At 38.8% G+C, this 12,605-nt stretch overlaps 1 protein-coding gene across 1 annotated transcript in view; it reads right to left on the bottom strand.

The window, feature by feature from the left end:
• The window catches only part of LOC141141226 (zonadhesin-like), a 74,522-nt gene extending 70,324 nt beyond the window's left edge, over nucleotides 1-4,198 (bottom strand). The window contains exons 1-3 of the mRNA XM_073628911.1: nucleotides 4,132-4,198; nucleotides 3,414-3,655; nucleotides 3,030-3,313 (exon numbers count right to left, since the gene is read on the bottom strand). Of these exons, the coding sequence (XP_073485012.1) occupies nucleotides 3,030-3,313; nucleotides 3,414-3,655; nucleotides 4,132-4,198 (593 nt within the window). The remainder of the gene's footprint in view (nucleotides 1-3,029; nucleotides 3,314-3,413; nucleotides 3,656-4,131) is intronic.
• Nucleotides 4,199-12,605: the final 8,407 nt, after the last annotated feature.

Here is a 12,605-nt window from a genome sequence, read left to right on the forward strand (position 1 = left end):
CTTATATCTGAATGATGTCTGAGGCTACAGACATCATTCAGATACCGGCATTTTCAGCCGGCGATTCCGTACACCATAAGAACTGTTCGCCGCTTGATCGTTCTTACGGGCGGCGGGAGGGGACGTCCCCCCCCTCCCGCCGCCCTCCGGTGCTACTACCGACTCACCTCAGCGATCGGTGAGTCGGATAGCGGATCCGCCGGCGCCGGATGTTCACCATAGAGATTTCCGGCGGACCAGATGGTCGCCGGAGTCTCTATGATCGTTCGGAGGCCGGGCGCGATGTTATGACGTCACGCCCGGCCTCTGCATTCAAAAAAACGGCGCCGCTTCAGCTGTGAAGCGGCGATCGTTTTATTTTTTTTTTTTATTTTAGGCTTCCCAGCCTAGAGGTGAGATGTGGGGTCTTATTGACCCCATATCTCACTGTAAAGAGGACTGATCGTGTCATATTCCTATTACAAGGGATGTTTACATTCCTTGTAATAGGAATAAAAGTGATCAAAAAAAAAAAAAAAAATTTTTAAAGTGTAAAAATAAAAATTTTTAAGTAAAATTAACAATAAAAAAAAAAAAAATTTTTTTTAAAGCACCCCTGTCCCCGTGAGCTCGCACGCAGAAGCGAACGCATACGTAAGTCCCGCCCCTCATATGAAAACGGTGTTCAAACCACACATGTGAGGTATCTCCGCGAACGTTAGAGCGAGAGCAATAATTTTGGCCCTAGACCTCCTCTGTAACTCAAAACATGTAACCAGTAAAAAATGTTAAAGCGTCGCCTATGGGGATTTTTAAGTACCAAAGTTTGGCGCCATTCCACGAGCGTGTGCAATTTTGAAGCGTGACATGTTAGGTATCTATTTACTCGGCGTAACTTCATCTTTCACACAATGCAAAAAAATTTGGCTAACTTTGCTGTTTTGTTTTTTTTTAAAGCATGAAACTGTTTTTTTTTAAAAAAAAACGCGTTTGAAAAATTGCTGCGCAAATACCGTGCAAGATAAAAAGTTGCAATGACTGCCATTGTATTCTCTAGGGTCTCTGCTAAAAAAACATATATAATGTTTGGGGGTTCTATCTAATTTTATAGCAAAGAAATTATGATTTTTGACATGTAGGAGCGAAGTGTCAGAAATGGCCCGGATGTGAAGTGGTTAAACTCCCATTCCCTTTGCCTCTGGTCCAGTTACAAAATTGAGTTTGGTCTTGCCTCCCCAGCCTCACCATTGACTTCCTTTCTGGGTAACCCTTCTTTTACTGCACCTTTTCCTGTAGATCAACAGTTTTCCTGGTGGAAAGCCAATATTCTGGTTAATCTAGCCACATTTCAAGGTGGGTCAGCTTTCATTTAGTTTTAAAAGCTCTGCCAATTGATTGACATCCCTCAACAGGAATCTCTACGTTACCTTCAAATTAGATACTTTTATGCGTCTTACTCCTACCTCTCATAAATCCTTCTATAAAAATTATTTGTGGTTCTTTGTGATTCCTCTCCCAGACTAAAGGGTTTAATTTAGTGTAGTAGCAGGTCTTTTGTAAGAAAAAAAAAAAAAATTCCACCAATTCCATTCTCCTTCACCAGCCCTCGGCCCCTATGTTTAAAAAAAACACTTGTTGTGCAAACTTGTGCATACCGTACATCCAGCAGTTTTCTAGCAGGACTTGTGATGTCTTGCTCCCTTCATCTTGTAATCCAGTAGCAAAGCTGTATAGTACTTATCATTGCACTGAATGTAACAAAATGTGAGTGCTGTTAAGTGCAGTAGTACTGTGGGCCCAGGGCAGCTTGATCATGCACATCCAGGAAGGTGATGTCCATGAAAGCCTCTGCTTAGAGAAAATGGGTTGAGAGATGCTGGCCATCATTCAACCCAGGAGTGCCAGCCAGCTCAAAAGTGGACTTTCTGTAGGAAATGACATTGTATTGAAGATAAGCATTGGATCAGAACCATCTGTTTAGTTTTTATCTGTTATGGGCAAAGTTTTTATAAACAAAGTAGGGGACGCTATAGTTTTGCCTCAAAAAGACTGTAAGCACAGACAGTGTTCAGTGATGTCAGTGATCTGTGACAGGTGCTGAAGTACTTAGAACAAAGGGTCAAAGAATACAAAAAGGGAAGGAGCTGGCACAAGTAGAGGTTACAAGGAAAGAGAAAACACAAAGGGGAGATGAAAAAAACAGACACCATTAGAAGTGTAGTACTGATGGTGCCCAAATGAGAGCTTGAACAAGGGTAAACCAGAAAATAGTGATCATTATTATCATGCATGTGTCACTTTCACTGTGCTACTGACTTTTGTATAGTCTCAAGAGGTATTCCTCTACTAGATGCTTTATATTTAAACTATTTTTTTTCTTTTCACAAATGTAATATATTTTATACTTTTGTGTTACCTAAATCATGAGCAGAATTGATAATTATAGATTATGGTTGTGTGATTGGTGTTCTGTTCAATAGGGTTTTCCAGGTATTTCTGTAATGCTGACACTCTCTCCTCAATTCCTATTTCTTTCTGGTTTACACTTCTTCATTTTCCAATCTTCTCCCCATTACTACCACATTGATGATGTCAAATTCTAGGTCTCCCCTTGTGTTTCCTATTTCTCTGGCATCTCCTATGCTGCCTCATTCTTCTCCTCAATATTTTCCTTTGTTTTGCCTTTGTATAGTCGGCCATACATGGATTGAAATTCAGCCAGTTCAGCCAGCCGAAATTCGATCCATGTATTGGCATGCTGGTTGTAGTCAAGTTGAATTATCAATCAACCTCATGTACAAACTTATGTACAACCAACCTTTCAGGTTTTTCCCAAACGATTAGTGCAACCAGCTGTAGCTGGCAGCACTGACCAATGTATTCTGCTGGCGGGATAAGCTCCCCATTGGCAGAATAAAATAGCACAGCAGAAACAGGTTTCATCATTGGAAAGTTAACTGATATGCATCCCTGTTTTACATATTTTGGTAAGACATTTTGACCTTTTGCAATAGAATAACATGGCACTACTATGATGATTCTTTGATTACCTTGTGTCAGTGTCCACCTGCCAGCTGTTACCAAGACCATTAGAGTCTGGCTCTAATTTACCATCTGGGTTTAAGAAGTCATCAATTTGGTTTCCATTGAAGTTTCCACAGATTCCACATACTTTGTTGGCATATTCTTCTGGAACAGTCACTACCACTCTATGGTTTCCATCAAACCTCACACTTACTCCAAATGCTGTTGTCACCAGTACGTCATGTCCACTAAGGAATATGTTAATGTTTGGATGTAGGGATACCGGTAAGGTTACCACATTGTTGTCCACCTGGATTTACAATTTTATAGCACAACAAGTTTATAATAAGAACCAAAGAAGATCAAATATCAGTTACAATTTGATAATGTTTTAAACAATTTATACTCACCTTGACATCTCTGTTCCACTCTAGTGTGATACTGTGTCCATGAACATCAATATTAACATACTTGACATAAGACACCCTGGTGTTGCCTCCTCTGTGCTCATTGGCTGCTTCAACATTGAATTCTGTCAGATGTCCCTCAACTTTGCAGAGTTTAGATAATGTATAGGTACAAGTGCCCATAAAATGGTGAACATGATTGTCAAAGGTGTAGTAATGAGGGTCTCCACTAACCTCACAGTATGCTAAGAAAAGATTAGAAACAATACGATTTTACAAACTTTTATCTGAATCTTTAGGGCACAGGTTGGCTTAGCATTACCAAACATTTTTATTTTGTCAAAAAAAACACTTAGGTGCCATGAATAATAAAAATACTGTTCTGAGCTACATCAAGTTACTTACAGCTTTGTGAACATACTACAAGATAGATTTGATTGTTTGACATAATTAAATACTGAAAATAGTCTATTGAGGTAAGTGGGTCAGAAAGAAGTCAGATATGCCTATACTATGATGAACTATGGCTGTCCTTTATACATATATTTGTGCTATGGAGGTGTAGCTTTCTGTACTGGCCACTGAACCAATATAAAGGAGATAGATCAGAATGGAAAATTATGGGCTTAATAGAAAGTAGCGGGGGTTAATGTGTATGGTATTTGAAGATATTATTGAAATATCTCCAGACAGGAACCTAACTTCACTAAAGAGAACTTACAACTAGACAAAAAGAGCTTATGGGTAGGCATAGAATGTGCCAGCCTCTGCAGGGTGCATATGGCCATGTCAATGACCCAATAGGGCCATGGTCATATTTAGTGAGTGATATCCGCTGCCATCCTGCTGTTGTTTACATTTATCTGTAGGTAGGAAAAGGAAAGTAGTCATTGTCCAACAATAAGTGTTTAATTTGTACATTAGAAATGTCCCGTTCAAGACCTTTGTATCTGGTCCTTTGTTTCTTTAACACAAAGCAGTTTGTACATTAAAGTGGTCCTAATGGCAGAAGGTTTTTTTAACCTGAATGCATTCTAATCATTAGGGTAAAAATCCTTCTGGATGCAGCTCCCCCCAGCCCCCCCTTATTCCTACCTGAGCCTCATCTCGATCCAGACATGTGCATGAAAGTAGTGGCTTTCCGAGGTCTCCCTCCCCTCATTGGCTCACATAGCAGTGGGTCTCATATGGTGAAGTAATTTATTAAAATGTAAACGATCCACATAAAATCACATACATCCAAAAAGATAACATGACATATAAAAACCAAATCGCCCTCTGAGAATGTGCCCTTGCACAAAATGCATTAGGGATGGATTATGCACTGATGTCACGCTGCCATTTCTGGGGATTGCAATTTGCAGCCATCTTAGTAAGTGGAATTGAATTGCTGCTTTTAAATGCCATGATTTCCTTTTGGATTATGTTTTTTTTTCATATATAATGTATATGTTTGTATAGAGGCCCTTCACATTATTAAAGATGTGTGCTCCATAAAATGACAGTCAGTGAATTGCTGTATCTAATGGCGGTAATAATGGAGTGTTAGGTCTTGTGGTAGTAGTTGTCATGCCGTGTACACATGCTCGGACATTCCGACAACAAAATCCTGGATTTTTTTCCGATGGATGTTGGCTCAAACTTGTCTTGCATACACACGGTCGCACAAATGTTGTCGGAAATTCCGAACGCCAAGAATGCGATGATGTACAACACGTATGACGAGCCGAGAAAAATAAAGTTCAATAGCCAGTGCGGCTCTTCTGCTTGATTCCGAGCATGCGTGGAATTTTGTGCGTCGGAATTGTCTACACACGCTCAGAATTTCCGTCAACGGATTTTGTTGTCGGAAAATTTGAGATCCAGCTCTCAAATTTTTGTTGTCGCAAATTCCAACAACAAATGTCCGATGGAGCCTACACACGGTCGGAATTTCCGACAACAAGCTCTCACTGAACATTTGTTGTCAGAAATTCAGAGCGTGTGTACGCGGCATAAGAGTTGTTAAAAATTTTCCTAAGAAAATAGATAGATACATGTATAGTTAAAGCCCTAATAAATAAAAAAAATACACTATATTCGTATCTCATTACAGAAACAGGTCTGAAAATCAAGGCATAAATTTATATTCATGCATGCTTTAATCCCAAAGGGCCTTAGTTCCTCTCTAGATATTTATTACAAGGGATTTAATCACTTGACCTTCAGAAGGTTTTAAAAAGACTAAACATTTTGGAACAAAAACCAAGCTAGTGCTAACTGACCCGGGCTGGGAGGGATGCTAACTGACTCTAATGAAAATGGAAAGCATACTGTTTTCAATGGCGCCTACTCACATTAATGCAACTCAGCATGGTGTAATTTTGGAAAAGGTTCCTGTACTGCTTTGGTTCAATTCCAATGCACTACAGATTATGCAAACTACATTCAAGTTGCACTACATAATCACACTGAAAATAGGATTAAAATGCAGTGCGGATTGCAATGCGGATTGCAGCAGTGTGAACCTAGCCTAAAGGTTATGGTGAATTTTTCAAAGGATGTCATCTAGACATCTTCACTGTGGCTCTTTCGTGGGAAAAGCACTGGGCTGCCATTTCTGGCCCTCTTTAAAAAAACACTAGTTGCCTGTTGTGTTGGTTATTATATTTTTAAGTCAAAGACTCAGAATATGCGTTCCATCAATTAATGTGTCAGATTTCCTTATTTCTATTTGTGATCTGGATAAGACCCTTAGAAAGTATTAAAGTCAGTTGGTGTAGCTATGGGTGCCCTGCACTCTTCTGAATTGAATGAGGATATATAGGGGATGATTTACTAAAGACAACTCTGCAAGAGCAGTTGCTCCAGAGCTTAGTAAATTAGCAGAAGCTCCTCTGACTTCCGTCATCCAATCATGTGCAAGTGCTGTTATTTCTTTTCCTTGCATGTGATTGGGTACTCTTTGCAAAGTAAAGCTTTACCTTATTTACTAGGCTCTGCACCAACTGCAGTTCACAGTCTATTTGCACTTACTAAATCAGCCCCTTAGTTTCAGAAAGGACTGTGGGTGATAGCTTTGGAGATGAGGTGAATATTGCAGCCAGAGCTTAAATATAGAGAGTGAATAATAATATTCATCAATTTAGAGCATAAACCTTTATGTAATACATCTGTTTAAAAGTCTCAAACCTGGCACAGTGGATGGAGGAGTAGCAGTGGTTGTGGTAGTTGTGGTTGTAGTATTTGTGGTGGTGCTTGTAGCTGTTGGTACACAGGTTTTAATTCCATCTTGTATTTGACAAACTTCATTAGGTGCACAGGTCTGCCGTTTACAGTTCACTTGGTTGTTTTCTTCACATGTACAGTAACTTTCACAGTGCCCTTGCCAGAACATCTCATCTTTCTGCAAAATTGAGAATTAGGAGAAGACACTTCATATAGTGCTACAATACTAATATATACATTTACCACTTAGCAATTACTGTAAAAATATAATTATAGTCATCTCACTAAAAACAGGGAGTTATTGGTCAGGTTCTTTTGGAATGTTCCAGTACGTTAAGAAATCTCTGTTGGCAAAAACTTTTGCCCTGTAATGCAGAAGCACTATATTTGCCAAAAGATGATCCCATAAATGGCATGATCCTTGCTCAAACATCAGATTGTGTGTAATATTGGTAACAGAATTAGAAGCCGTAAGGAAAAGATGACTGAACAATACCCTCAATGAGCCACTATTATAATGTTACAGATGCATGACTGCACACACACTGTAAATATAAATTATCCAACTGATAATGTCAGATAAAGCCTGCTGGTGTTTTGCAAACAATATTGGCTACATTTACATCTATTATGATTCTGATGCTGTCCATATACTTTCTGTTCTTGATCTTTTATACTAGTTGGCTTGATGTTATTTTTATACTAGGTGGAGGGGCACTGGGATTTTGCTTTGCACATGGAAAGGCCATAGTTTACATGTTCTGCAGTAAGATTAAGTAATAATAACAACCATAATAAAAAAAACATAGCGGACAGGGAGTAATTTAATTTTTGGGCACTAAAATATTAAGGCTCCATGCACACTAGGAGCAGAAAAAACGTCAACGTTTTTTAGCTTAAAAACGTGGCATAAAAGACGCATATTGAAAGCATATTGTACAAAGTTTAGGCGAGTCTATGAGAGTTTAAGAGCATTTCGTTTATAGGCGTTTTTTGCACTACACGCCCCTCTGCAAAAGCCAGGAAATTATGTACCGTGACAACATACCTTTTTTTTACTAAAAAAACTTTGAAACTTGACGTTCAGAAGAGATAAGAGGAGTTTAGGAGAGACTGACGAGATAGAGAAGGGTTTTTTTCCTGCCTCTGAACGTCCCTGACAGAAAACGCCCGTAGTAGTCATAATGTGCAATGACATATAGAACACAATAGAAGTGCTTCTAGAGGCAGGAGAAAAAAACGTCAAACGCCTGTAGAATCAACGTTTTTTAAGTCCAGTGTGCATGGAGCCTTAAGGTACTTTTTTTTAGACAAATATAGTAAAAAATAGAAAAAAAAAGGGAAAAATAAGGAAAAGATATATAAAATACATATTTATATACAAATATATATTTTTTCTGATTTACTGGTCGATGCAAACAAAGTCAGAGCAGGACAGTTTGCCTGAAAATCGCAATTTTGTTCCTTTATTTAAGCCCAACTCTGGGCTCAGCCACCTGCCTCCCAAAATTCCTTTCCTCCAGCAGTATATATGTAATTTTTTTTAACTTATCCGATATTGGTCTTCACCTACACTATATTGACACAAGTATTGGGATGCCTGACTTTACACGCACATGAACTTTAATGGCATCCCAGTCTTAGTACAAAGGGTTCAATATTGAGTTGGCCCACCCTTTGCACCTATAACAGCTTCAATTCTTCTAAGAATGCTGTCTACAAGGCTTAGGAGTGTGTCTATGGGAATGTTTGACCATTCTTCCAGAAGCGCATTTGTGAGGTCAGGCACTGATGTGGACAAGAAGGCCTGGCATGCAGTCCCCACTCTAATTCATCCCAAAGGTGTACTATCGGGTTGAGGTCAGGTCTCTGTACAGGACAGTCAAGTTCCTTCACCCCAAACTCACTCATCCATGTCGTTATGGACCTTGTTTTGTGCACTGATGCACCGTCATGTTGGAACAGGAAGGGGCCATCCCCAAACTGTTCCCACAAAGTCGGGAGCATGAAATTGTCCAAAATGTCTTGGTATGCTGATGCCTTAAGAGTTCCCTTCACTGGAACCAAGGGGCCAAGCCTAACCCTTGAAAAACAACCCCACACCATAATCCCCCCTCCATCAAATTATTTTGGATCAGTGCAAAAGGCAAGGTTCATAAAGACATGGGGTGCACAGAGTCCCGACCTCAACCCGATAGAACACCTTTGGGATGAATTAGAGCGGAGACTGCAAGCCAGGCCTTCTCATCCAAAATCAGTGCCTGACCTCACAAATGTGCATCAGGAAGAATGGTCAAACATGCCCATGGACACACTCCTAAACCTTGTGGACAGCCTTCCCAAAGGAGTTGAAGCCATTATAGCTGCAAAGGGTAGGCCAACTCCATATTGAACCCTACGGACTGGAATGCCATTAAAGTTCATGTGCGTGTAAAGGCAGGTGTCTCAATACTTTTGACAATATAATGTAGCAATGGTTGTCTACAATTATGCAGTGAGCTTGTCAGTACCACTCTCTGCACCATTACATAGGGAATGCAGTGAATGTCAGGAAGGTTGTTCCAACATGTAGAACCAGAATCATACTTGAGCACCTGAGCAATTTTGTGGTCACATGCCTCTGCTCTGGCAAATGTGCATTTCCTCACGGCATGTGCATGCATGCTCATTGCTTATAGTGATAACAAGAAGGCAATTTAAGCTGAGCCCTGCCAGGCCTCAGTGCTTAAAGGACTTCCACAGCACTTCCACCTCTGTGACCTACAATACCTGCATTCTGACCCTGTTGATTCCTGATAGTGATTAGGCTTGTTCCTGAAACTTCTTTGCAACTTTGCTATCTGCAAGATGTTGATCCAACCTATTCCTGACCTTGTCTCTGGCTTCTGACTAGGCACTGCACTGTCCACCTGTTGACTTTGGCTTGTACCTTGACCTCATCTCACCAGTGTCCTACAGCTCCTCATTACTCTAAGCTATATGATGATCACAATTTCAAAATTCCCGTGACAACAACGCCGCCACACTCCCTATCTAGGATTTTTTGGATTGGAGCAGTAAGAGAGAGAACACCTTTGTTATCTCAGACTCCCTGACCAGGTACATGGCAGTCATCTTGGTGATACTTATATAGGGAATGGGACCACTGCCATCTACATTTAAAGTAGACTCCTCAGTCTTCTGGGTTGCACCATGCTGGGATTACTGCAAAGGACAATTCTGTCTTCGAGGGAAGTACCACAGCCTAAACTGTATTTTAATTAAATTGTTAATTTTCTGATCAGCAAATCATGTTCAAAAGAAGAATAACACAAAAAAATATATAAATAAAATATAACTAACACCCGTCAGGTACAATGTAAATAGTAAATGCTGCATCTGATATTTTCACTTCTGCTGTTGCTGGACATGATCAGGGACAATACCTCTCCCACCAAAAAACACACACACATACTGTATATATATATATATATATATATATATATATATATATACACACTTAATACTGTTTAATTGTATGTTTGTCTATCCAACCTAGAACACAAAAATATAAACCATATCATGCTAATATGTTTTTAAATATGCAAGTGTGTTAGAGGTTTGGCAAGAATGCATGGAACCATGGGAGAACAAGCCAAAAACCAAACAGCTGCACTCGCGAATCAACTTATTCATCTTGACTAGCTACATATATTTTGCCTAAGTAAAACATAATGCAATTATGGAAGACCAAAGTGCTGACCTGATAGTATTTGCCATTGAAAAAGCATCCACATTCACTAATGTGAATGCAACTGTGTCCACTGAGTACAAAACCATTGTCACATTCACAAGCATCAGTACAAGGCTTATTACAGTTGCTTGGTATACTCTGGTCCAGGCATGTGGCAGGGCAAGCACTGGCACATGGATTGTAGTGACTGTTGCCAGGACATGAGAGAGCTGAGTAGAAATAAATAAAAAAAAAAAAAAGACTGTAATATTAATTCCATCTGCTACAAAGTTTTAAAAAAACACATCTTAATGTATTAAATTAATTCCAAAACTACAATTAAAAATCATGGGATCAGCATCATTTATCCTGGTGTAACATTCGTAACGTAACATAAAGCAGAAGAAAAATGTTATGTAATTTAAATTGTCTACATATATGCATGGCTTTATTGATCATTTATGATATCACAATATAATCAAATTTGTATCCCAAAACTACAAAGTAAAAGCCCACACGTTATTCCTATATCAATAATACATTTTAATAATTCATGTGCCCCACGGTGTAAGAAACTAAAACACTAGGAAATGGCATACAAATATTCATAAGATTCTTTCCATTTCAATTACAAACTAATGTAATTAAATAATACGTCCAGCTTTAGAATTCATTGCTCATCTAAAGCAAGAAATGCTAAATAGATCTATATATATTTATTTGATTAAGGTTTTTTGCTATGGAACAAAAAGTACTTACGACAGAAAGTGGAGTTTCTCCAAGCAAGTTTAACTTCTGCCCTTTGACAAGTATCAGCATAAGCTTCATATGCTTTGCATAAATTGCCAGTACCCAGAGCACACAGATCGAATATGCAGCTGTCAAAAAAGCTATTTGGGTTGATTACTGAGTGACAAGCTTTGAAAGGACCATCTTTACTGGTTAACAAACCACAGAATTGATTGTTTGAATAGAGTTCTTCTGTCTTTGGTGGACACTGTAGTGGAGGTATAGGAACAATTGAGTTACATAATAGATCATCATATTCAACTTTCCAACTATTTCCCAGCTGATTAGAGTTCTGAGCTAGCTGCCCGTTGGGCTTTAAATAGTCATCTTGCCGGATGCCATTAAAGTTACCGCATATTCCACATATTTTACTGAAATACGTAGTTGGGATCTTTACATCCACTGTATGATCAGTATCATAAGACACAGTGAGATGGAAGTCAGTCTCCAGAACAACATATCGACCACTTTGTTTCACAGTCAGAGATCCATTGACCAAGTGTACTGGAAGATTTATCCAGATATCATCCACCTGTTAACAAATAATAAACATCAATGTTCGATTGAAGCAACTAAATGTAAGTTGAAAAAGATGTCTAAATGTTTAAAAAAACTTACCAAAACTCGACTAAGCTCAGCTTTAACAATTGTTATTTTATGATTATAGACATCCACCATAACTTTCTTTATATATGATACAGTTGGGTTCCCATAACGATGCTCATTTTTTGCTTCAATGTTAAAATATGGCAGAGATGTGCCATTGGTACAAAGCTTGGAAAGAGTGTATGTGCATATTCCCATAAAATCATGAACTTCCTTATCAAAGGTGTGGTAGTGAGGATCGCCCCAAGTTACACAGTTACCAAATGTGAGATCAAAACAGCCAGGAACTCCATTTGTTATACCACAGTATTTTCCAGGTGGACATGAAGCAGAGTTGCAAACTAAACTGCCTCCAGCAGAGGGACATCTGCATTTTTTGGAGCAGGTATCATCAGTCCAGAACTCTGAGCCCACAGGATATTTTTTGTCATTATCCCGACATTCACATTGGTGGCTTGGGACACATCTCTTATCATCCAAGACATAGCCAGGATCACAGACACAGGATTCTGTACAGGGGAGATGACAATTTAATAGTGCTCCTGGATTAACACAAGTTGGTGGACAGGCTGTTCCACATTGCTCATAATGGCTGTTTGGTGAACATTTCAGAGCTGTGTAAAAAATAAAAAAGTTAATAAATAAATGTTAAAAAATATTTTAAAGAACATATAACACTGATTTAAAACAAACATTATATGCAATATATGTATATGAAAACACTTGTTTACCACCTTAAAAGCATGCACATTCACTGTATTGTAGATATATAGGTTTATTGATCAAAAAGCTACTACTATTTTCATGTTTGATTTATTACACTTCTGCCATTTTGTAATCACATAATATGAAGTTAAAAAAAAACCAAAACTTATGTTTCA

The sequence above is a fragment of the Aquarana catesbeiana genome, linkage group LG04 (assembly GCF_042186555.1).
Source record: "Aquarana catesbeiana isolate 2022-GZ linkage group LG04, ASM4218655v1, whole genome shotgun sequence".
Classification (NCBI taxonomy): domain Eukaryota; kingdom Metazoa; phylum Chordata; class Amphibia; order Anura; family Ranidae; genus Aquarana; species Aquarana catesbeiana.